Source organism: Lithobates pipiens, unplaced genomic scaffold (genome assembly GCF_037356315.1).
Source record: "Lithobates pipiens isolate NorthernLeopardFrog02 unplaced genomic scaffold, aLitPip1_a1.2 Scaffold_28, whole genome shotgun sequence".
NCBI classification, from domain to species: domain Eukaryota; kingdom Metazoa; phylum Chordata; class Amphibia; order Anura; family Ranidae; genus Lithobates; species Lithobates pipiens.
The window spans coordinates 178,417,385-178,442,756 of NW_027507789.1; the positions used below are offsets into that span (position 1 = coordinate 178,417,385).

The window sequence follows — 25,372 nt, forward strand, 5'->3', positions numbered from 1 at the left end:
ATGTCACGGAGCTGCTGTCAGCGCTGTATGTCACGGAGCTGCTGTCAGCGCTGTATGTCACGGAGCTGCTGTCAGCGCTGTATGTCACGGAGCTGCTGTCAGCGCTGTATGTCACGGAGCTGCTGTCAGCGCTGTATGTCACGGAGCTGCTGTCAGCGCTGTATGTCACGGAGCTGCTGTCAGCGCTGTATGTCACGGAGCTGCTGTCAGCGCTGTATGTCACGGAGCTGCTGTCAGCGCTGTATGTCACGGAGCTGCTGTCAGCGCTGTATGTCACGGAGCTGCTGTCAGCGCTGTATGTCACGGAGCTGCTGTCAGCGCTGTATGTCACGGAGCTGCTGTCAGCGCTGTATGTCACGGTGCTGCTGTCAGCGCTGTATGTCACGGAGCTGCTGTCAGCGCTGTATGTCACGGAGCTGCTGTCAGCGCTGTATGTCACGGAGCTGCTGTCAGCGCTGTATGTCACGGAGCTGCTGTCAGCGCTGTATGTCACGGAGCTGCTGTCAGCGCTGTATGTCACGGAGCTGCTGTCAGCGCTGTATGTCACGGAGCTGCTGTCAGCGCTGTATGTCACGGTGCTGCTGTCAGCGCTGTATGTCACGGAGCTGCTGTCAGCGCTGTATGTCACGGAGCTGCTGTCAGTGCTGTATGTCACGGAGCTGCTGTCAGCGCTGTATGTCACGGAGCTGCTGTCAGCGCTGTATGTCACGGAGCTGCTGTCAGCGCTGTATGTCACGGTGCTGCTGTCAGCGCTGTATGTCACGGAGCTGCTGTCAGCGCTGTATGTCACGGAGCTGCTGTCAGCGCTGTATGTCACGGAGCTGCTGTCAGCGCTGTATGTCACGGAGCTGCTGTCAGCGCTGTATGTCACGGAGCTGCTGTCAGCGCTGTATGTCACGGTGCTGCTGTCAGCGCTGTATGTCACGGAGCTGCTGTCAGCGCTGTATGTCACGGAGCTGCTGTCAGTGCTGTATGTCACGGAGCTGCTGTCAGCGCTGTATGTCACGGAGCTGCTGTCAGCGCTGTATGTCACGGAGCTGCTGTCAGCGCTGTATGTCACGGTGCTGCTGTCAGCGCTGTATGTCACGGAGCTGCTGTCAGCGCTGTATGTCACGGAGCTGCTGTCAGCGCTGTATGTCACGGAGCTGCTGTCAGCGCTGTATGTCACGGAGCTGCTGTCAGCGCTGTATGTCACGGAGCTGCTGTCAGCGCTGTATGTCACGGTGCTGATGTCAGTGCTCTGTATTACGGTGCTGCTGTCAGTGCTCTGTATCTCCTGCACCCTCTTGTTTGCCTACCCTGGTCCCTGACCTTCCCTCTCCTCCATTGCCTTCATTAGCTCCATAGTCCTGAATTGTCAGAACAATTTCCCAAATAAAAAAAAAATGCTTGTAGTTATCGATCCCAAATTCACCTCATACATGTATTATGCTATTGTCCAGGTGGTGGGACTACGTGCTACCCCCTAATAATTACCCCGTGGCCGCAAATTCGACCTAAAGGTTTGCGAAATTCGCCTCCCATTGAAGTCAATGGAGCCCGCGGCGAACGGTCGTTTTCGCGAACGTTTGTGTCCGTTCGCGTTTCGCGTTCGCGAAACGTCCCGTCGGAAGTTCGTCCATCACTAGACAAGGGCATTCCATTAATAATAGACAACCTGGACACAAAACACCTGATCATTACAGCGAGAGCAAGTGTCCTTGATAGCATTTTGTATATTTTTAGGAAAGGTCCCTTTACCATTGTATATAGTGATAAGTACCCGGGTGAGGTGGGGAATAGGTTCTAGATAGATATTGAGTTTCCACTGAATGTAAACATTCTATCAGTTTGTCCTTTTTTATAAACAGCCAAAGCTTGAGTAGTTATAGTGATTGATACATGATCTGTAAGATAATTCTATTGTTTATAATACCAGGCATACCATACTTTATCATTGAGCAAGTGTAGGGTGATGCAAAGCGCCTTGTATAAGACCACTACAGTACACTGCTCTATGTAAGAAAATTGAACTCGTTGTCATTACATTGTATTATATTTATAAAGAAGTGAATCTGACATTCACCAAACAATCACTGCAGGTGAATCTTCCAGATGCATGTGTTTTGTTAATGGTCTTTGTTAAACAGTCACTGTCCCCTTTGTTAAGGCGTTTTGTTAAACAGTCACTGCTTTGTCAATTTCTCCCATAAGAGCAAATTCTAAGCTATTATTATTGTGTTTCCCTTAAAGCATCAGGACAAATAAAAAACATATTTAGCATATCTCTGGAATACATGCATGTAGGCAGGTGCAATCTATTTTCTCCACTGCAGATGGCGCTCTCCTGTAGCAGCACTTTTGTTGGAGAGGCAGTCCAGAGGAATAGAGTTCCTCTATGGTTTTCTAGGTCACTAGGAAAGCTATCCTATTGGATGCTGTCACCCCATGTGACTCGAGTAGCCATCTTGGGTCAGGCAGAGCCTATTTAAGGCCCTTCCTCACAGGTTTAGCGTGCATTTTGCCAGTGGGTACAGGTAACCCATCTGTTAGGGACATTTCTAGCGGTAGGATATGTTTACCGATGATGGACATCTCCCTGGTTGGCCATGAATGACAGCAAGGCTCCATTCTAACCCTCTCTACATCTGCTGTCAGTCCGGCTGGAACCCGCTCAGTTCACGTTGTTGGAAACCATGAGTGCACCCAGCTGGGCAGTCTTTCCACTGGGTTTTTTGTGAACTATTGCTGCTTTACTTCAATACAAGTGTGAATTATTGCCGTCGCACCACTCTGCATCCCATCTACATGCGTATTTTACTATGTTTTATCCCTTTAAACAGACTGCAAGTCCAAAAAATTAACAGTTGATGTGCCAGAAATATTCCTACCTTCCTCTTTGATATGATATGACAACACCATCCTGAATTCCTAATCACGTGTTGTCAGCCCTGCCTAATTGAAACCATCTCATCTCCATAACCTCTCCCCATCTCCCCCTTCTCTTCATTTCCATAACTCCTCCTTATGCACAGGCAGAGGGCACAGAAAGTTGTCAGCTCACATGATTTTTGGCAAAGTCAGCAGGTACTTTTTGCACTTATCCAACAGGTATAGCCAAACGCTTTTAATGGCATACCTAATAGACAAAAAGTGAACGAAAAAAGGATGCTTAACCTGTTGGCGCTGACCACATGCAAATATGCGGCCTCTCGGCAGATGGGCCTTGAGCCCATAGATTTGCATGATTTGGTGGAACACAGCTGTGCTGAGAGCTCCCGGCACAGTTACCAGCGGCTATCGGAGAGCTCACGATCGATGCTTGTGATTGGGAGCTTTCCGATCATGTGATAGCCAATCACAGCGGTCATATGTTCATAAACCCCACCTCCCAGAATCCTAAACCCCTTAGAGGGCCATGAGACACTGGAACCCGCTCAGTTCATGTTGCTCCAAGAAGTTAATATTAGAGTTTACCTACACTTTAAATTAACTGGTGTCTTGTCCTTGCAATGCAAAACAACAGGGTAATTTTAATGATGGCTCATTCAGTAGCTTGCATTTGTTTTACTTTCCTCACCACTTTTTTCAGCCCCTGGGAACTGTGTATATATCACAATTTGGCAGGATCAGTTGAACCTATTGAACTGATAACAACATGAGCCAAAAAAAAAGGCCACCAGTATGCCAATTCAAGTGCTGGCTATTTATAGTCTTTACTGGCAACAATAACCTGCAACAGTTTGTGTTTCCAAAGCCTAGGCCCTACTGATTACGATTTTTTGAATTTCTCACTCTTTTGCAAATGGATCTAAATTATGGTGGAAGGTATGACACCATCATTTAGTTTACCGGGAGGAAGATGGGAACACAGAATTTTTGAAAAGCTGATTTCACAAAGAATTCTTAAACAATTCCCATAATATATTTGTGACCTATCGCTCTTTTGGGAACAGGAGGTGGGTCAGTTAGCTGTGAATTCAGCCTGCTCATTTACCTGAATATAATATATTTGTTTTCAATTTTATGAGGTCAAACATTTGGTTACAAAAGAGCTAACACATGCATAGGGTTATTGTTGAAATAGCTTAACAATCACATAGAATGCACTGGAATTAATCCCCATTTAATCATGTGCAACATCTGTATCCATTTGGATTAAAGGTGCAGCCCTGGGCCCTAGGCCTTTGGACCCCCCAGGAATGTGGGTTATTAAGAATAATAATACATATGATACAATAAGCACAGGTGGCCAGTGACATATGTACAACCATCTGTGCTCTAATGAAGATGCTAAGAAGACGTTCCTATAGATGGTTGGGGGGGGTAATGGGAAAGGATATTGGAAACCACTGCTCTAAAAAAGTCATTTGCCAGTATTTATTATCATGCTGAGTGTGGAAAAAGAGCAGCTTGATTATTGGAAAACTGTCCTTTTCTCTCACGGCAAATTAGTTTTCTTTATTAGGAGTCTCAATCACTGAAAGACAGTCTCTCAAGCTGCTATGCCCTCGTCCTAATTGGAAGGTCATTTAATTCTTACAAAGAATAATTCGTAGGTCTTGCAGCTGTGCCTTGTTTATCTATGGTTTTTCTCTCTTAGTTTTTCACATTGTTTCACTCCGGAGCTGCATAGATTAGACCGAATATACACTAAACACTTGACCATCACACCTACATGTACTTGTTGGACATCCCATTCCCAAACTTTAGGCATTAATATAAAGCCCTCCTCTCTTCCCGTTGCAGTCATAATGTTGGAGTGTGTCAGCCAAAAGAACTGATATGAGTACTGGAGTTGAACAAGAGGACCTGGCTTGCAATCAGCATTCCCTAGTAGGGTTGTGGATAGGGCCCCAAGTGCCTTCACACCAAATTCTTCAAACCATGTTGTTGCCACCATTGTCTCAACTGTCCTTGTATACTGTAGCATCAACTACCTGTTGAGATGAGTCAGACATCCCTCTTTTCTGGGTTTCCAATGGGATCTTCCAGCTTAAAATCCTAATTCAAATCTTATATCTTTGAAATGTACAGTGCATATCCAGTGCAGTTTTGATCTTATTGGTTGCTACAAGGTAGCACAACCGAGACTCGTTTTTATGAAGGCTAAACAAAAATGGCAACCATTCCGATCAAATTATATTGAGCTTTTGAAAGTAAGGTGTATATGGATAGAGCTTTTTAAAAAATAACACAGTAGGCAGGTTCTTCAGTGCTCATACCAGCTAGCCAGCAAAAAAAGCAAACTCTACTTCGTCCTCAAGGCCTTCTGTGAGGTGTGGTCCCTATCGCTAGTCTAACAGGGTGGGAGATCTGTTAGAATTGAGTTTGGGACCACTGTACAGAATGGTCTTGATAAGGCAATGTGGCACTTACATATATTTGCATATGTATTCAACAAAAACCCCTAAAAAACACTGTTAAGGAGCCTATGACCTAATGCCGTAATCTGGAAGTCTACGGGCTGCCATTTTCATTTAGCCATTCTTAATACACCCACTTGTAACCTGATATGCACCAGTAATAATGCATTGCAAAAGTTGAGTTTTGATTTTTGGACAATATATTTAACTTCTTGGCACCAACAGTACACATATATGTGGCCTCTCGGTGGATGGACTTTAACGTAGAGCGTAAATTGTAAACAATTTACCATTCTGAGAGAGTGCTTCCTACATGCTTCCAGCACAGTAGCGGGCAGAGATCGGTAAGCCTCTAATGCATACTTGTGATCGGGAGCTTTCCAATCATGTGACTGCTGTGACAGCCAATCACGATGGTCACATGACCCAAATGCTGCCGGGAGGCAGTTGGAAGTGGTTAATAAAAATAATTTTTGTACAGAGTGCCCTATATACTGTATATTATCCTTCTTTGAGCTTCCCATACACTTTTATTTGGGGATTCCAAAGGATGGAGATGAAGTATATCCATATGAAGTGGAGGTGAACAGCATTCCTGGCATACCAGACCTGACTTAAAGAGAGAGTGCATTAGATCTGATGATTATTGGGTCTAACTAGAAGGTGAGAGTATTGGCATATTAATGATGGGCAGTGGCGGCTGGTGCTGTATGTTTTGGGAGAGGCTGCGTCAAACAAGACACCTGTCGCCCACCCCCCCCCCCCAGTTGGTCGCTCCCTCGCATAGTGTCAAAAGTCAAAAGCCCCCCGTCCCTCGCTCGTCAGTCCGTCCGTCCCCACCAGCCCAGCACTTACCGCGTCTAGGCAACTTTGGCTCCTTATTGCTCCGTGGCTTCACCCTGCGTCTCAATTGGTGGCTTCCCTCCTCCTTCCCTCAGCGACCAATACGATTGCTTCTCCTCTCAGCCAATCGGGTCTTAAGACCCACTTTCTGATTGGCTGGGAGGAAAATCAGTAAGACAATAGCGAATATTAATTTGCTATTGTCGCACAAATGGGTGGCCTCAGGGCGCAGAGCCCAGCCTTTAATCATGTGCTCTAATCATGTGCTTCAAAAAAAAAACACTGAAATCCATGTGTCTGGCACCCTGCATGTAGATTAGGGGTCGGGCACATGGATTAGGAGGGCGGCGCCCTTGCACCCCTAAAGGTCGGGCCACCACTGGTAATGGGTTCTACTTGAGTTAAAATGATGCACATAAACTCACAAAAAGGACACAGCATTTTCAGGACAAGTGGATAAAAAATAATAATGGACATGCACTTTAATATTTGAAGGACTTTTATTTTTGCACATGATTGTTTAAAAATATGATTTGTGTTACCATATAAGTGGATTTTGGAAGAACTTTTTGGCTTGAGATTTACAATGATGATGAAGGTATATGGTTTGTTATAGTTTTGTATTTAGTTTATATTATACCGTGCAGCACTGTGGAATATATCATTAAATAGTGAAGATTTTTTTTGTTGGCTGTCTGAGCCAATATTTTTGTAGTGTATGTTTCTTATAGAAGACACGTTGGTCAATGGTACCCATTGTTTTATGCTTAGTTGTTCTTGATCCCTAAAGCTTAATGTAGCATGCCTTTGCTTAACAGCAGGGAAATACCATTCAGTTCACCGGGTAGGACCACCAGCTCACCCAATCACAAAGGCCACCAGAGTTGCACTAAATTGACCTATGGGTTGCCACTTACAGTAAATGCCATATAATTGTGTAACCTGTTTGAAGCTATAACTTGTATAAATATGTGTCTTTTCAGCTGTTGGCGGGTGCCGAGGACTGCCCGACAGAACAATACACCACAGGAGGAGAGTGTTGCAGGGCCTGTGGAGCTGGAGAGGGTGTCGTACAGGAATGTGGGGCGAACCAGACTGTCTGTGAACCCTGTCTGGACAGTGAGTAGCTTCAATCTAATTGTCTGCTTATTAGCAGATTTACAGATGCCATAGCTGCCTTTTGGGATTGGTATATAAATGACACATGACATTTTAGCATCAGCTCCTACCATAATAGCTGATGGAAAAGCCATCATACAATGGCACTGATTTGCAGTGATTCAGATGAATACGTTTTATTTTGTTTACAGCCAATCTCTAGGGGGTTTAGGTTGCTCTTTGCATCCGTGTTGGAAATGTTCTATTGTTACTTTGAAAAGTATCTGCTGCCTATTAAATCTCTTATCATTGTGATTGGTGCTATTTAGTGGCGGGTCTACCAGGATGAGGGATTTGTGCTGCTTCCATATATACCGCCCAACCACTCACTACTAAAGCTGAACTTCGGGCAAATGTAAAATAATACGCCTACAGTGCAGCTTCCCATGCACTGCAGGGGCTAAATGCCCACTTTTGCTTAGGGTACTGTTAAAAAGCACATTCACTCATCTTATCTCTTGCTCCCAAAGGCTGTTCCTTCCGTGAAACCTTAGGTCAGTGATGGCGAACCTTGGCACCCCAGATGTCTTGGAACTACATTGCCCATGATGCCCAACTACACTGCAGAGTACATGAGCATCATGGGAAATGTAGTTCTAAAACATCTGGGGTGCCAAGGTTCACCATCACTGCCTTAGGTGCTTCATGTGGTCACAGCTGTATGGTTGTCACATACAAAGCATTGGACATGAGGACCCACCCCCAAAGCCAGAGCATTGGGTATCCTAGGCAAAAGGTGCATTTACAATTTTGTGTGTGACTGTGCATTAAAAAAACTAAGTGTTAAAATACCTAAAATAAAAAAGTTATATAAAAAACACTGTGTAACAGTGAATTGAAAAAATATCAACTTTCAAAAATATTGTGCTTAAAAAAGTATACTGCTTAGTTTGTTATTTATATAACCTTCTTGTTTTAGACATTTTAACACTTAATATTTAAAGCGTGGTTCCACTCATAATTGTTTCGCACACTCAACAGAGAACATAGTGCCTGCAGCTGGGTAATTATTTTATTACACCTTTGGCATGAAGTTATCGTATTTGTAGCACCCCCTTGTGTGCATAGTTGGGATTGTCAGGCAAATTTAGTTGGACTCTACTTTAATCTGTGAAGTCAGTTCAGTTGTGGTCAAGTAGAGTTCAATGTAGTTCAGCTGGCAGGCTCTGCAGGCTGAGTCTCTGCCCCCTTCGGCTTCTGGAAGTTTCTAGTACGTTCCAGAATTTAGTGGCAGGGGGCATGGAGATGAGAGACTGATTGTTCAAGGGATCTCTGCCAATCCCTAGGGAAAATAGCCCTTAAAAAAGTTTTACTAAAGGTAAAACATTCATTTTGAATGAAGTGGAGAGGGATTAGAACCCTTGTCAGGTTTTTATTGCTGTCTGTGCCCCCAAAATTTTCATTGTCTCATTTTACTTTTTCAGGATCAGATCAATTTATCACCATTACTAATCAATTGTTACCTGTCTTCTCATCTTCCGTTAGCAAAATTGCAGCTGCAATCTGACTGCTATAGACAGAGCAGAAGTGTTTTCCTTTCCTACAATGTATAGACATATGGAACAGACGTGCTCTGGTTCAAATGACCTCTGTGCTTAACCTTTCTAGCAACTGGCATTTGGAAGCAGTAAGAAAAAATTGGGGATTTTAATAAACTAGTCATTATTTACATGTTACAAAGAGGAAGTAATACACATGAGTTTTTAGAACCAGAACCTTCCCTTTCTTCTGCTAAGGTTTATGACATTAGGAAATTCACCCTCTCTATTTTATCCTTGAAAAGTGAAAGTAAAAGGAAATCCCAAAATTTTGGGTTGTCCCTAGAAAAGTAATAGAGGGCAAATCTTCCAATGAGAACATTTGTTCTGGTAAGCTGGGGGTCCCCAAAAAATTCCCCTAAATTGGGGGCATTTCCCCTCACTTCCTGTTTGGCTATGGGACCCTCAACCCCTTTAGTCTCATCCAGGAGACACTTTGCCAAGCAAGTGGGACCGGCACAGCAGAAGGCCTGGACAGAAGTCATTACTATGCTACTAAGCCAACAAAGGGAGAAAGCAGCCAGGTGCAAGATCTAGCTAGCATTCAGAAGGGATACTATATTGATACCTTCATTCCTGCTTGGGGAAAGTTCATGTGAAGCCAGGAGCGCTGGCATGTTTGCTTAAAGGAAGAGATTACTTGCAGTATGTTGGGACTTGTACTTTGGGGATCCAGTATGGACTTGTGAATATTCCCGGAGGAGTACAGTCTAGGATCTATTCTATTCTAAAAGCTGAGAGCAGTCAAGTTGTCCTCAGGATTCCTATGTAAATACAGTTCTGGGCATCCCATATCACCCTAACCCCATCCAATTTAACTACCCTAATAAAAACAACAAATGCAAAGTGTTGCCTGGCTGTGCAGGTGAAGAGGGACCCAAAAATCCAGGGAGACCTCTGTGCGTCCCAGAAGGCAGCAGGGGGGGGAGGAGGAGGGGCTGGAAATGTTGTAGATTGCAGTGAGGCGTGCATCAATTTTACCCGGAAATGGGAGCGGGTACCTGTCAAAACCAGGTACCCGCTCCCCCCCATCCCCCTAAAAAGTGCCAAATGTGGCAGTGGAGGGAGGTAGGGTGCCAACAAGTGGAGCTCTGCTTTAATCATTAAAAATAATAAAGGTATTTTAAAATGCAGTTTGTAAATCACAGTGAGTATAAGCCTTTTAAAATCCCTTGCAGGGTAGCCCCCTGACTAGGACAGGGAGAAGCAGCACTGGGAGCCAATCAATCTTGGCCCCTCCCTCCTGTTGAGTGCCCCCACAGCAAACAGCTTGATATGGGGTCACCCGAGCCAAGCCACAGCTCCATGTGTCCATTCAGACAAGGAGCTGCGGTCTGGCCCCGCCCCCTTTCTCTCCTCATTGGCTGACTGACTTTGATTGACAGCAGCGGGTACCAATGGCGCTGCGCTGCTGTCTCAACCAATGAGAAAGGGAGTCTTGGGCAGCCGAGACACTGCTGCAACATCACTGGATCTAGATGGGGCTCAGGTATTTGGGGGGGGGCTGCTGCACACAGAAGTTTTTGCATGCATTAAGATAAAAAAACCTTCTACCTGTACAATCACTTTAACTGCAATAAAGAAAACCTAGGTCATTGTTCTGGCTGTGCTGTATGGTAGGGATGTTTAAATTTAAGTAAATGTAAATCTATGGAATAGAAACATTTTTTGCAGGTAAAACAGCTCTCATAAGTATAAGTAAATATGTTTTGTGCCATTTGCCTGGGGTTCAGCAGGTAAAATATGTGAACTGTTGAAGGTATGGTTCGACCTCAAAGGCTTGATGGATCCCACGTTACACCCAAGTGGGGATCTGGAATTCATCGTTCTAATGCTTGCAACATCTGACCATACAGCTTAGCCGAACTAGCTGGTTAGAGAAATGTAATGTCATGTACTTTAGCAGAAGAAAGGGAAGGTTCTGGTTCTAAAAACTCATGTGTATTACTTCCTCTTTGTAACATGTAAATAATGACTAGTTTATTAAGATCCCCAATGTTTTCTTACTGCTTCCAAATGGCAGTTGCCAGAAAGGTTAAGCACAGAGGTCATCTGACTGTACCAGAGCACGTCTGTTCCATATGTCTATAAATTGTAGGAAAGGAAAACATTTCTACTCTGCCTATAGCAGTCAATCAGATTGCAGCTGCAATTTTGCTAATGGAAGATGAGAAGACAGGTAACATTTGATTGGTAATGGTGATAAATTGATCTGATCCTGAAAACGTAAAATGAGACAATGAAAATTTTGGGGGCACAGACAGCAATAAAAACCTGGCAGGGGTTCTAATCCCTCTCCACTTCATTCAAAACTAAAGTTTTGCCTTTAGTAGTACTTTTTTTAAGGACTATCTTACCCAGGGATTGGCAGAGATCCCTTGAACAATCAGTCTGTCATCTTCATGCCCCCAGCGACTAAGTTCTGGAACTTACTAGAAACTTCCAGAAGTCGGGGTGGGGGCAGAATCTCAGCCTGCAGAGGCCGCCAGCTAAACTACACTGAACTCTACCTGACCCCAATTGAACTGACTTCACAGATTAAAGTGGAGTCCAACTAAATTTGCCTGACAATCCCAACTATGCACACAAGGGGGTGCTACAAATATGATAACTCCACGCCAAAGGTGTATTAAAATAATTACCCAACTGCAGTCGCTATGTTTTCTGCAGATTTTTGTCTTCAGATTTACCAAAACAGTGCAAGAGCCTGCCGGATTGTATACAAATTGCAATTCTAAGGTTTGACCTCATATTATGTGGTTTTGGTAAATCTGAAGACAAAAATCTGCAGAAAATCTAATAGTGTGTACGGGGCCTAAGTTTAGTTATTATTTTTAATTAGCACAAGGGACAATGCTTACATTTAATGAGCATGGCCTCCCTTAGGCCAGCCATGGATGGAGCAAATTTATTTCCTGCAACCACTGGTTGACTGTGTTGATGGGAGAATCCCTCTCGCAGAGCCATTGTGTTCTCCTGGCAGGTGAAGCTGTCTCCAGCGGGAGAACACAGGTTATTATTACTAGCGGCTATAACCGTCGCTAGCAATATTCACATGTAAAATCCACCAGGCTGGTTGTACCCAAGTTGATCGATTGATCACCTTGGGTACAACCAGCCTACCCATACATGGTTCGAATCTCAGCAAGTTCCTGCTGAACTGGCCAATATTCAATCCATCTATGGCCGGCTTTAGATTTTAGTCCTTTGCTCCCCCATACCCTCACATTGGTAATCTTACAGTGCTGCGAGGGTTAATACAAGCTGTGGCTTTGTCAAAGGCACACATCAAGAGTGCCTTCTATGACTGTCTTTTCCGTCCCCCTCCTCCATTCATAGAAGCTGTACCATTGCTTCCATCAATTATAGTGCTCTGTGAATGGAGGACTGGCAGATGAACTATAGGCCTGCTTCCTCCATTCTTACAGTACCTTTAATTCTTGAAAGCTATAGTAGATCTTCTATGAATGGCTGAGGGAAGGTGAAAAGGATAGGCATAGTCAGCACTCTTGACACTGCATGATAGGTCCAACCGGGGAATTGTATAGTTGACACCATGGGAACATGTATAAAATATGATCCCCTGACTAGACCAGAGGTCTCCAAACTTTCTAAGGAAAGGGACAGTTTACTGTTCCTCAGACTTTAGGGGGATCAGACTGTGATCAGTGGCAGCAGAAAATGCCCTGGCATCAGGGAGTATAAACAATGCCCCATTATTCCTTTGAATTGAAATAATAGTGCCCCATTGTTGATGTTAATGGAAGAATTGTGCCCCAACAGTGAGAGTAAAAGTGCTCCATCGATGGTGTCAGTTGGTGGAATAGTGCCCTAAGCACATAAAGGCAAGCCACAGGCCACATCTGACCCCTGGGCTGCAGTTTGTACTAGAGCGATGGGTGCGCATGCGCAGAATTGGTGGACTCTCTGAGAGCTTTGCCTGTGCATGTGCACCCAGTGTTGTAGCTCTGAAATTGGTTACATTTTGCCATTGCATTGGCAACATGTAAATAATATGATTCTCTGTCTAGAACACTAAAGTTCACCTGAAGATACGTATGTCCATATCATAGAAGTCTATGGGTAAAGACGTAATTCTTGCCTAAGTGAGGAATACAGAGGTACTTGGGAGGGAAGGTAAAAAAAAAGGTATTTAACAAAAGAAAAATATATATGCATGATTCTATAATCAAAGCTGTGAAAAAAAATACTGGGGAATTTACCAAATGAGGATGAAAGTCCTTTTTAAACTGTTTTACAAGGTCAGAGATCTGCATATAGACTTTTTCCACCACAACTAAGATCTCTGTACAAAGTCGCTGTTAGGGGTTTATTGAGCATCAGTACATTGTGTTTCTGTGCCCCACCGGTTCAAAAACCCATTGACGTGAGACGCGAGTCTTTGTCTGCTCTTAATATTCCCTCTTTCATTTGCCTGCTCCGGATAACTCTTGTAATTGTTTTATTTCTGCTTCCAATAAAATGTAATATTGCGGCTCCTCTGCATTAAAGGGGTTAAGCCGACAGCTGCGCCCCAGACTTGGGCACGTCTCTGCCCCCCCCCCCTCGAGGGGGCCCTCACTTCATGTCCTTCAAATCAAAATCTGGATTCCATCTGCTATAATATAAACCTCGTTACTTTAAAATCAATGGCATCTTCCCCACCTCGTGCTGTGCCCTTGACGGTAACCTTGGGGAGGGAGATAATGTTCCCTGTCATAGGCGGCCTGTGATAAGCATTTCATAATGAGGCAGATGAGACAACAAGAGATTAAATGAGAGGCGGAATCTATTAGACTGTACGAGGAATTTACAGTTAATATGGGATAATGTTAGTAATGCAAATAAAATCTATAATCAGATTTGATTTGTTTAGAGGAACAAATGAAGTCCTGTCCATTTTTTTTTTTTGCTCTCTATGATTTTACTTTACTTTCCGTCCTGTTTCCTCCACCCCTTGCCCATCCACTTGGTGCATCTCGGTGTAAATACAGATTATTTCTTGACGTTTGTATGAAATGATTCAAGTAAACGAATAAGTGCATCTATGCATTTACCTGCAGTTTACATCTTATATAGAGGACCGACATTTGGCACCTACAAAGTTCTGGACCCTTCTGGGGCATGCCCCTTACCTATCCTCTATGGGACCTCCACATCGGATCACTTTCCAGACTTCTGCAGCCCTTAAATCAAAACAAAGGTGACCTGAAACAAGACTTAAAATCAATGAGCGTACGTAAGCGGAGTTTAGATAAGACCCCGAGGCCCTGTCTATGCTTTGATGTGTTAGGAGGCGGATATATCAGGAAAAGAGAAGGGGGTACAAACTACTTTTATTGACTGTTGCGCATGTGCCAATTACACAGCGGACAGGCCTCCTGACTCGTAACAGAGGAGACTAGGTCTTGGAGTCTGTTCAGACGCCAGTTCTGTGTATGAAGTCACTTTGAAGTGAGGCCTGAAGGAAAAGGATGCAATCTATTTGGTACCCTGATCACACTTCTCTTTCTACCTCTTATGCTACTCTATGACAATTATATAATAACTTGTGTACCCTCTGCTGTGAATTATCGGGATAATGGGATTTACTGAGAATTTGGTGACCACATAAAAGAACAAGGCTGAAGCCTTTGTAAAGATCAGTAAATTCAGAGTTAATAGGACCCTGTCGGAACAATGAAGTTGGCCAAGAAGCTCTAAAGAAGATAGTAAATACTTACCTCTCCAGCCTCCCGTGCTACCAAACACTCCTCTGTTTAAGAGAAACCTTCCTAAGCCCTTGTACACACGGTCGGAGATTCCGACAACCAAATCCGTCGGATTTTTTTTCCGTTGGATTTTGTCCGTCGGATCTTGTCCGAAACTGTTGCATACACACGGTCGGACAAAGTTGTTGAAAAATCCGATCTTTCAGAACGTGATGACGTAATTTAGTTATGATGGGACTACGTTCAGGCTAGTAGCCAATAGCTTTGATGTAGGAATTTGATCTGAGCATGCGTGGCACTTTGTCCGATCGGAATTCTCTACACATGATCGGAGTATGTCCTATCGGGAAAATATTTCCAGCAAGTTTGAAAATTTGGTCCGACGGATATTCCAACGGGAACAGTCCGATGCATACCACACACAGTCGGATTATCCGACAACACGTTCCGATAGGACACATTCCGACGGATTCTCCGACCGTGTGTACAAGGGCTAAGATGACTGTTTGGAAACTGATACTTCTGGAAGTGTCAGCCTTCTGGTTACATGCTGTGCTCATTGGTTTCTCCTGCCAACTTCCACGCCAATACAGAACCAATATTTGGCAGGAGGAACCAGTGAAGGACCGATGGTAGCAGATACACAAGCCAACTCTTATCAATCATCTTTCTTTTATAGTACAACTGTATCAAGAAAACCACAGAGGTTACCATTGGTGAGCTCCTTCTGAAAATGCAACACGTCCGGTCCTTAGCTGGAATAGTTTATAATTTACTGTCCTTGAATTTAGACATTAAAAATTGATCATCTGTGCATATATCTGGGTTAGTGACTAATGTATGAAAAGACAACATGAAGGCCAGGTAACTAGTATTTTCAAAAGAAGAGGCCAACAATGTCAGCATTCATTTTACGCCTAAAACAAGTGTGTAGGCAAGTGCAGTCTATTGTCTCCATGGCAGGTGATGCTTGTCAATACTATGGTTCCCTTGGTCCCCAGCAGTAGTGTTCCACTTGGGTACGCTGTATCCAGGTGACCCTGGTGGCCATCTCCCAACAGAGTCTTTTTAAGTACCTGCCCCCAAGTTTTGGTGCACTGTGTTAAAGTGACTATTGTTGGGAGAGCATTCCCGTCTGTTAGGGACAGCACTTGCGATAGGCACAGGTTCCAGGAGGAGAAGGGTCAGCTCAGGGCCTACGTTTTTCCTTTAGCAAGCTCCCTTTTGGGTTGGACCAGCCAGTCTGCATTCAACCCCCCTCGGCAAATGCTGTCTTCAGTTCGGGCTTACTACCACTACTCTCCGCTGCATTGGCTGTAAGTTCCCGGTCTGATGAGCTTTCCCATCAGGTTGTTGTTTTCTTTGTAAGTACTTCAATATAATGGTTACTGCACTCTGGGCCTCTGTGTTTTTACTACGACTACACCATGCTGCACCTACCCATTAAGTGGAACTGAAGTTCTCTTTTTAAGTCCCCCTCCCATCCTGTGTATATAAAAAAAAAAGTGCAAAACTTCTCTCTCCATTCTTCAACACTGTCCCCAACATCTTGCTCGGTCCAGTGAATAGCACGTTGTCATTCTGCCCATTTCCTGTGAACTCAGCCTGTCATTTACACCCCAGGGGGTGCTGTCATACAAACTTGGCTTGCAATACTCCAGGACTGAGTGGCACTCACATGTCATTATGTGAGTACCACTGGAAGAATATCCACCTCCCCCCTCCCTCCTCACTGCTAGAAGACCCTCCTTTGATGTCAATGGACCAGTTCAAATAATGATGGAAAAAGATATATACATGTTTTTGTTTTATTTTACATTAACCATGAACCTTTACGCATACCATTTTTCCAAGAGTCTGACATCATGGGTCCTTTCCTTTCTTGCCCAATGGCAGATTCTTGTTTCTGCACTTAATGACGTTCACATAATGACCCATTCAGCCCATTCAGTACTATGAGCCCGATCCAGCTTGTTGACGCACCTCTAGTTGTTGTGTCCATGACAGCTTAGGTTCACAGCAAGTGGGTTTATTGACATTGGCCAGAATAGAAGACAGCACCAGATTAAAGGTGAATATTGCAGCAAAGAAAACAAACACATTTTTAAATTATTTTAAATAATGCTGGCATAAAAATTGTAAATATTTTACCAGAAACATAAGTTTCACATTAAATGCAACATCTGCTTCCTGTTATTTACCACACCTTTTTCTTGAGCAATGAGCACTAAATGTTTCAACAATGTATTCTTGTTTCCTGGACCAACAAAGGACCGTAATTTCACTGTCATAAACTGGGAGTGCTGGTCCATCCGTCAAAGAACATTATCTCCCCTCCCCCTCTTCTGCAATCTAATATGTCAATCCATTCTATGGTCAGGAAGCATTGTCCAATTTCTGGTCTAATTAGATAGCAATGAGTTACCAGCTCTCTTGTACAGTAGTCATTAAGCTCACCACTTAGCCTTTGTAGACTAGCACAAACCACAATGTGCCCTAAGGGTACTCATCAGACCTGCCTAGTAACATGGTAACTTTAAAGACAACATGTGTCTCTGAACGTAACACTTTCAGATTGCCATCCATAATATATGCAGCCTTGATCTCCATTTTACGTTACATTGACTATCAGATTCTCCATTGTTTCCAGCCACCACCCCTCTCATTACCAGTTATGGCAAGAAGACAGAGACCAGAAGAACCTTCTCGCTATAGGAATCAGTCCAAGAGCCTCGCTTACGTGACTCACAAGCTAGCTATTAAACTGAAGAGTTTAATGGGAGAAGTTAACGAGGCAAATTACTTTTAATGCCAGTGAAACGAATAGTATTAAACTATAAACGCTAAGTACACAGTTCCTCCCTGAAGATGATCTGGAGAAGCTCAGAAATCAGCTGGATCCAAATCCTGCTGGAGGTTTCAATAAAATTTCCATCTAGATTGAGGGATGAATGTTGTTTATATAGAGGTGTGTTTGACATGTCAGTTTTCCAGCACTTGCTTGACAGGAGTCTATTTGGGCGTCTTGTCAGTGTCTAAATGTTGGATTGCTTAGATGCTGAACAAACTCATCTGCTTCACCTTTTGTATTCCTCAACTGATCTGAGGTTATGGCCTAAAGCTACCCCGTAGAGATGATTTTGCCTAATCCAGGCCGTATTGTTTGGACTGAGAGTTGAATATGTGTCTTAGGGCCTCCCCTTATATGTGTAGAGACCCCCAGGTCATCTAATTTCAAGGGATGAATGGCTTTTCCTGTCTGATGACTGTTGTTACGCGCTTGGCCCAAGCCATCATGCATGTCTACGCTGCCCCTTCACAACCTGAGGTCATTGATACCTGGATGCAGGTCATCATGCACTTCTATGATACAATGCTTTAGCCCCTGGCATCCAGGCATCAATGACCTCTGGTCAAGAAGGGGATAAAACATTGTGGCATAGACATGCTTGATAGCATGCATCTGGGCATCAATGACTTCCCTTCGCAAATGTGCCATAATGCATGCCTGAGGCACAATGCTTTAATCCCTTCATGATGAGAATTAATTAATGCTCATATGCATAAAATCACGCAAGACTATGCCACAGTGCTTTAACACCCATTGTGAGGGAGTTAAAGCATTTGCCTCCAGGTATCAAAGACCTCTGGTCAAGAAAGGACTAAAGCATTGTGGCATAGACATACTGGAATAATGGCATGCACCTTGGCATTAATGACCTCCCACTGTGAAGGGTTTAAAGCATTGTGCCATCACGCACGTCTATGGCACAATGTTTTAACCCCCATTGTGAAGACTAGGGATGGGCCGAACACCCGTGTTTCCCATGTTTAGAACAGTCTGACAGCAAAATGACATTTCTAAAGGAAAAAGTCATTTAAAACGACTCGCGGCTATAATGAATTGTCGGTCCAGCAATACACATAAAAGTTCATTGATAAAAACGGCATGGGGATTTCCCCAAGAAATTAATAAAGGAATTGTCAAAAACCATGTCTTGTCTTTTTTTAAATATTTTTGTGAAATGGTATGGGTACCCCATTACCAATTCACACGGGGGGGGCGGGATCTGGGGTCCCCTTGTTAAAGGGTTCTTCCAGATTCCAATAAGCCCACAGACTCGCACAACAACCGGGAAAGGGTTGTGGGGATGAGGACCTTCTCTCCATCAACATGAGGACAAGTTGCTTTGGGGGGCTACCCCAAAGCACCCTCCCAATGTTGAGGTCATGTGGCCTGGTACGGTTCAGGAGGAGGGGCGCCCTCTCGTCCCCCCTCTTTTTCCTGCAGCCTGCCAGGTTGCGTGCTCGGATAAGGGTCTGGTATAGATTTTTGGGGTGACCCCATGACATTTTTTTTCTTTTTGTCATGGGGAGGGTCCCCTTAAAATCCATACCAGACCTGAAGGGTTTGGTATGGATTTTGAGGGGGACCCCCATGGCATTTTTTTAAAATTTTGGCGCAGGGTTTCCCTTAATATCCATACCAGACCTGAAGGGCCTGGTATGGAATTTGGGGGACCCCCATGCATTTTTTTTAAATTTTGGTTCGGGGGGGGTCCCCACGCCATTTTTATCAATGAACTTTTATGTGTATTGCCGGGACCGACAATTCATTATAGCCGCGAGCAGTTTTAAATTACCTTTTTTCCTTTAGAAATGTAATTTTGCCTGCGACTGTTCTAAACACGGGAAACATTTGCCACTTTACAGGCATACTATAGACACCCCCCAGGTTTGAAATTTAAAGGAATATTACACTTTTATTTTTTCACTTTAAGCATTATTAAAATCACTGCTCCCGAAAAAACTGCAATTTTTTGCATTAAAACATGTCCCCTGGGGCAGGACCCAGGTCCCCAAACACTTTTTATGACAATAACTTGCATATTAACCTTTAAAATTAGCACTTTTGATTTCTCCCATAGACTTTTAAAGGGTGTTCCATGGTTTTTGAATTTGCCACGAACACCCCAAATTGTTCGCTATTCGGCAAACGGGCGAACAGCCAATGTTCGAGTCAAACTCATGTTTGACCCGAACATAAAGCCCATCCCTAGTGAAAATGTTAAAGCATTGTGTCATAGGCATACGTGATGACATACCTACAGGCAGCAATGAGCTTTGTGGCATGCATGCTTGATGGCATGCACCTGGGCATCAATGACTTCCCGCCATGAAGGTGTTAAAGCATTGTGCCATCACACATGTCTATGGCACAATATTTTAACCTTAATCTTCGTGAAAGGAAGTGATTTGAACCACAGGTTCATGGTGCAGTTATATTTATACTGTTCAGTCTTGTAAGTTTTTTTTACCAGTTTTCTTGTTCTAGAGGAGAAGGTTGGCGCAGAGACACAAAATCTTTTAAGGCAATAAATCATGATCAGCTTATTGATTCTTTTTCATTACTTAGGAAAAGGTAAAAACGTCCATTGTTTTTTTTTTTTGTAGCCATTTTTAAAAACAAGCAACAGGATTTAATTAGAGTTTGTAATTAAAGCCTATTTGAACCCTTAATCCTAATTACTGCATTGCAGTCAGGCTACAAAATGGGAGCTTGAGAGAGTGTGAACAATGTTGATTGGAGTATTGTGCAGGAGGCATGCCTGACCAGTTGATCAGTGGTCCAGGTCTCCAGTAGGCTGCCAGCACGAGGGTTTTTACCAAAGGCTTCAGCTTGCTAGAACATTAAAACAAAATGAACACATTCTTTAGGCATAAGGGTTAGAGGATGGAACCACTCCTCTAAGCGTTGAATGTCGAAGGGTCTAATGGAGGCATCGGAGAGGTGAGTATAATACCTCTTCTATTAGAGGGGCACATCATCTGTATTTTTTTTAACCTAGAAAGGTCGCTTTAAAGGGCTGTTTGATCTGCTGCATAAATATGTATCCCTTATGGATCATCGTCCTCCATTATCTACGTGAGTGTTCAACATGCATCTCAGATGTCCATGAGTATAATGCTGACCACAAAGATGACAGATGGGTTGTGCATACACATTTAGATAATGGGTGCATAAATATGTACTCTTGTATCACCCAAGAGTACTGATTTATGTACTGAACAAACAATGGAGCTATCCTTATTTGCAAAGAACAGTAGCAATCAGATTGAAAAATGTACCTACAGGTGAATATCTACCATACAGCCTTTACCCTCTGTTATCCCACCAAAGGACATGCCCTTTCTGCCCTTCCTTCCCCTTGCATTACGAAGAGGACACTTCTACTGCAAGTCTGATTTCAATTTTTAGTTGACATGCAGCGACTTAGTATAGTAACAGATGAAGTTGACAAACCTCCAACATGACCCACTTCAGTGGGTAAAAAGCACTCTACTCTTAAAGTGATATTAAACCCTCAGTTTTTAAAGTACTTTTAGTCGTTTTTAAGACCTTTCGCCATCTATGTAGCACATATATGCGGTGGCAAAGAGGGTAGGCTTTAAAGACGCATGACCACAGTTATGAGGTTTCTGTGTTGAGAGTGCGTTCACTACCTGCACCTAGCACAGTGACTTAGCTGTCATAGCCTCTAGTAATGATTAAGAGCCAGTGGTCACATGATCCGAAGTCCATCCCATCCCATGAGCGTAAAGATCCACTTGAAGCAAAACTAAAGTCAAAAATACTTACCTCTGTTCCAATGGCCTGATGCCTGCGAGGTCCCTGGTATCTTCTCCACAGTTTCTTCTGGACTGGTATTTGGCCTCATTGAATGTCTTCTGCAGAATAATGTTACTGAACTGTGCATGTGAAGCTCAGTGTACATTCTATAGAGAATTGTGAGCAGGCATTTAGGCAGGTGCAGTCTAGTTTCTCCACTGCAGGTGGTGCTCATCCGCAGCGGCACTGCAATTGGAGAGGAAGTCAGTATAGGAACATGGTTCTTCTATGTGTGTTTGTCACGTTTTGTGTCGTCACCTGCACGTTTGATGAGTAGGGTGTCGGTCCTCGGGCCAATCCTGAAAGTCTTGTGGAAGGGTGGACATAGGCCTTCTGGCTTGGTTCACCCTCTCTTTTGGGGGTTTTCCTTTGGGGGAGCCCCTACCCAAGTACCTGGGTGGGTCTGCTTCGGCAGACCATCCGGAGAAAGGCGGTCGTCTGGTTTTGGCCAGTTGGGCCATGTATTGGTACCTCAGTCCCCGTCTGGAGCCTAATGCCCCAGGGGATCAGGGTAAGGTCCTTCCTAGTGGAGGACAGTAGACAACCGTTGCACGTTTTTGTGTTCACTCTTTATGTGTGTGCACTTTATTTGGCACCGGGTGGAAGTTTTTGGGTGTGTTTTGCACGCCACAGGCTTTAAAAAAAAAAAAAAAAAAAAGTTGTCTTATTTTTTAATTCAAAATGTTATTTTTTCCCCAAAAAATGTGCTTGTAAGACCGCTGTGTAAATACGGTGTGACAGAAAGAATTGCAATGACCGCCATTTTATTCTGTAGGGTGTTAGAAAAAAAATGTATAATGTTTGGTGGTTTTAAGTAATTTTCTAGCAAAATTAAATAACAAATCTCAAAAAGAGGCTCGGTCCTTAAATGGTTAACCATCTCTCTGAATTTCATATTCCAATCACCTTGACATTTAAGAAAAACCCTCAGTGAATTAAGCCCAGGTGAATGTAATGTAAAATGCGATGATCACGAGAGGAGTGCTTTGTGCCTACCGGAGTGGGTCGTGTTGGAGGGTCTGAAGCTGTTCCTCTACATTTACGCTATCATCAAAAATTCCATTTTCTCTTCCGTACTGCACATTGTAGATAGGCTTTTCTAAGGCTTACAGGACGGATTTCAAAGGATTTGTCAGAGGCCCACGCTGCGTCAGTAAAGAATTACTAGTGACAGGCCCGTGGCAAGGAGTGCCCGGAGGTATGTAAACTTCACAGGCCGCCCCGCAATGTGTGCTGCTGATAGAAAACACCTGTTAAGCAGCTGTCATGTCTAATCATCTGCACACCTCCAAATGAATACTTCTACCAGCAGGAACCGGCTATGGAGTTCATTAAGGTATACGGACTGGCAATGTCTAGAACTGATCTTATTCTAAGGAATTCCACCAGGTAGGTCTACATCTAAAGATGCCTATAGGTATGTATCCATTTAGTTGTATCCGAATATTTTCGAGAACTGGGCCAGTTCTCCTGGTACCATGTTTGATACACATAAAAGCCTTTTTTCCATAGAATTTAATTGGCACATTTTTACGAGGTAGGTCGCCAAATCTTTCCTTAACCCTTCCCAACAGCTCAGGTCTGAGACCTGCATCCAGAATGGGATAACACATGTGTATAGCCAATTTGCACACATACACTAGAGCCAATTTAGACAGGAGCCAATTAACCTACCAGCATGTCTTTGGAGTGTGGAAGGAGAAAGGGAACCCATGCAAGCACAGGGAGAAAATACAATTCCTATGGGCACTCACACACAACGCCGTATCCTGGCATAGGCAGACAAGGCCTAGGGCAGCACTTTGCAGAGGGGGGGCAGCATGGAAAGAGTCCCCGTCGGCTTGTGCTACAATGTTAGTGTAGCACCAGTCTTATGGGGCGGACTGGGCTGAGAGGCAAATTAGTCTAGGGCCCCCATAAAGCGGCCGCACTGCTTCCAGTATGCGGGTTGATGGCACTCCGCAACTGTGGGGGGAGGGGGGACACCACTTCTAATTTTGACTGTTCTCTCATCCTGGACCACAAACCTTCCTCACTGTGCTAGATGTTTTCTGCTGCACCATTGGCATGGTTATATCTTCTTAGTCCTCGCCATAAAATTATCAGAAATTTGTGCTTAAAGTAGAACTATAAGCAACACTTTTGTTTTTTCATTTTTGATAGAGTAATATGGGTTTTAACCCCTGTCAGTTTATTTTTTACCATCCCTGTCCCATTGCAGAGAATTCACTTCACTTCCTGTGAAGTCATTTTCACTTCCTGCGGAGCCAAACAGGAAGTGAGAGTAAATCTATGCAAATTAAGGGAATTCATTCCCCCCCCCCCCCCCCAGGCCCTCAGAACTATTGTCCTCACTTGAAAATTTCAGGGCGGGTCTTAAACAGCAAGGGGTGTGGCCTTGCCAGGAAGGGGTGTGTCATATTTAAATAAGGGGATGCAAGAGTTTAGTCAGGCCTAGGGCAGCACAAAACCTAAATACACTACTGCTCACACAAGGTACTAATGTTAGAATGTCAGGTTCCTGGCAGACAGTTCCTGCATAAAAACACGAGGATGGGTTGTATAGTAAATGAGCATATTCTCGCATTTTCAAGCACGCGCAAAACTTCCTCTAGCTATTTGTGGGTTGTGCTGTACATGCGTACGCACACATATGGATGTATTTGCACGAATATGTGCAAAATACTATCGAGGCTTTTTTTTTTTCATTACTGGTGTATACGCACAAGTTTATGCAGCTGGTGCATTCAATACAATGGGCTGCATTTAGATCAGTAAAAAAAAATGCCTGGGACTGCTTTCACACTGATCAAATAGCACCAAAGCTTTATTTGTGGGAAAAAATGGACATGGACAATGGACAATTTTATTTGGGTACATCGTCACACGATCCCGCAATTGTCAGCAGGGCCGTCTTTAATACTGATTGGACCCTGGGCAAAACTTTTCTTGGGGCCCCCCACCCATGCAGTTTTGCTCTCCACCTGCTCTGAGACATACAATAAATAGCAGCTAGACTCAAAATCTATTTACTGAATCAGATCAGGCAGCTATTGTGATTGGTTGCCAGATGTTAGTGTATCATTACCACTCATTTACTGGTTGCTAGAGGTTACACCACACATTACGGCTCACTGATTAGTTGCTAGAGGTTACAGGACATGATTTCTGCTTGTTGATTGGTTGTTAGAGATTACTGTGGATATGACTTCAGGGGGGCATGATATACATAAATATACCGCCGCTATTTACATATGAATGCCGCCGCTATTTACATAGGAATGCCGCCGCAATTTACATGTAAAAACAGGGTCTGCCGGTTAGTCATCTGTACACAACAATAGGGCAGAACTGGGCAGCATTAGTAGCAGCACTTCACACTGAGATATTGGAACACAGCTCAGGACTAAAACTTCAAGGGACATGTGAATTTAAACCAGCATAACTGCAAAGTATGAGGTAGCTGCTTTGGGACCCACAACAATGACAGGGCCCAGGGCAGCTGCCCCTTTTGCCCTGCCTTAAAAACGGCCCTGATTGTCAGTTAAACTAACACAATGCCAAATCGTAAAAAAATGGCCTGGTCATGAAGGAGGGTAAACCTTTCAGGGCAGAAGTGGTTAGATAGTTGTGGTTGCATTTGTTTTCTTTTTTTCGTTCCCCCCCCCGTCCCCCCTTTGTTTTCACCTGGTGTTCTGGCCAGTAACACTCCTCTTGAATTTCTTCCTCCAGTCTGCAGAAGACTGATGGCATCAAATAAATACAGCTCCTCTAGTCTACATCACCTCCATGTTCCCAGCTCTGAAAATGGGCTTTTCCCGACTTCTCAGGACATTTGTGTCCAGGATATACAGAACAAACATTTTTGGAGGATAGGGCACACCTTAAACAATGCCGGTATTAGCAGGCAGGATTCGTCTCACACACCCATACATTCGCTTTTGTTTTATGCCGATACATAATAATATTTGGGGTAGCTGACTTCCTAATTCCTTCCTAAGCTACAAATGTGTTCTACGAGATGTTGAAATGTTCACAATGAATTAAGTGGTAAAGGCAGGTCATGATTGCTACAGCTGTTTGCCTGAAAATTTAAATTTTTTGAAT

The 25,372-nt window shown here is 43.7% G+C and overlaps 1 protein-coding gene across 1 annotated transcript in view; it reads left to right on the forward strand.

Moving 5' to 3' along the window:
* Nucleotides 1–25,372, forward strand: part of NGFR (nerve growth factor receptor) — a 139,592-nt gene that overhangs the window by 47,172 nt on the left and 67,048 nt on the right. The window contains exon 2 of the mRNA XM_077459987.1: nucleotides 7,172–7,307. Coding sequence (XP_077316113.1) covers nucleotides 7,172–7,307 — 136 coding nt within the window. The remainder of the gene's footprint in view (nucleotides 1–7,171; nucleotides 7,308–25,372) is intronic.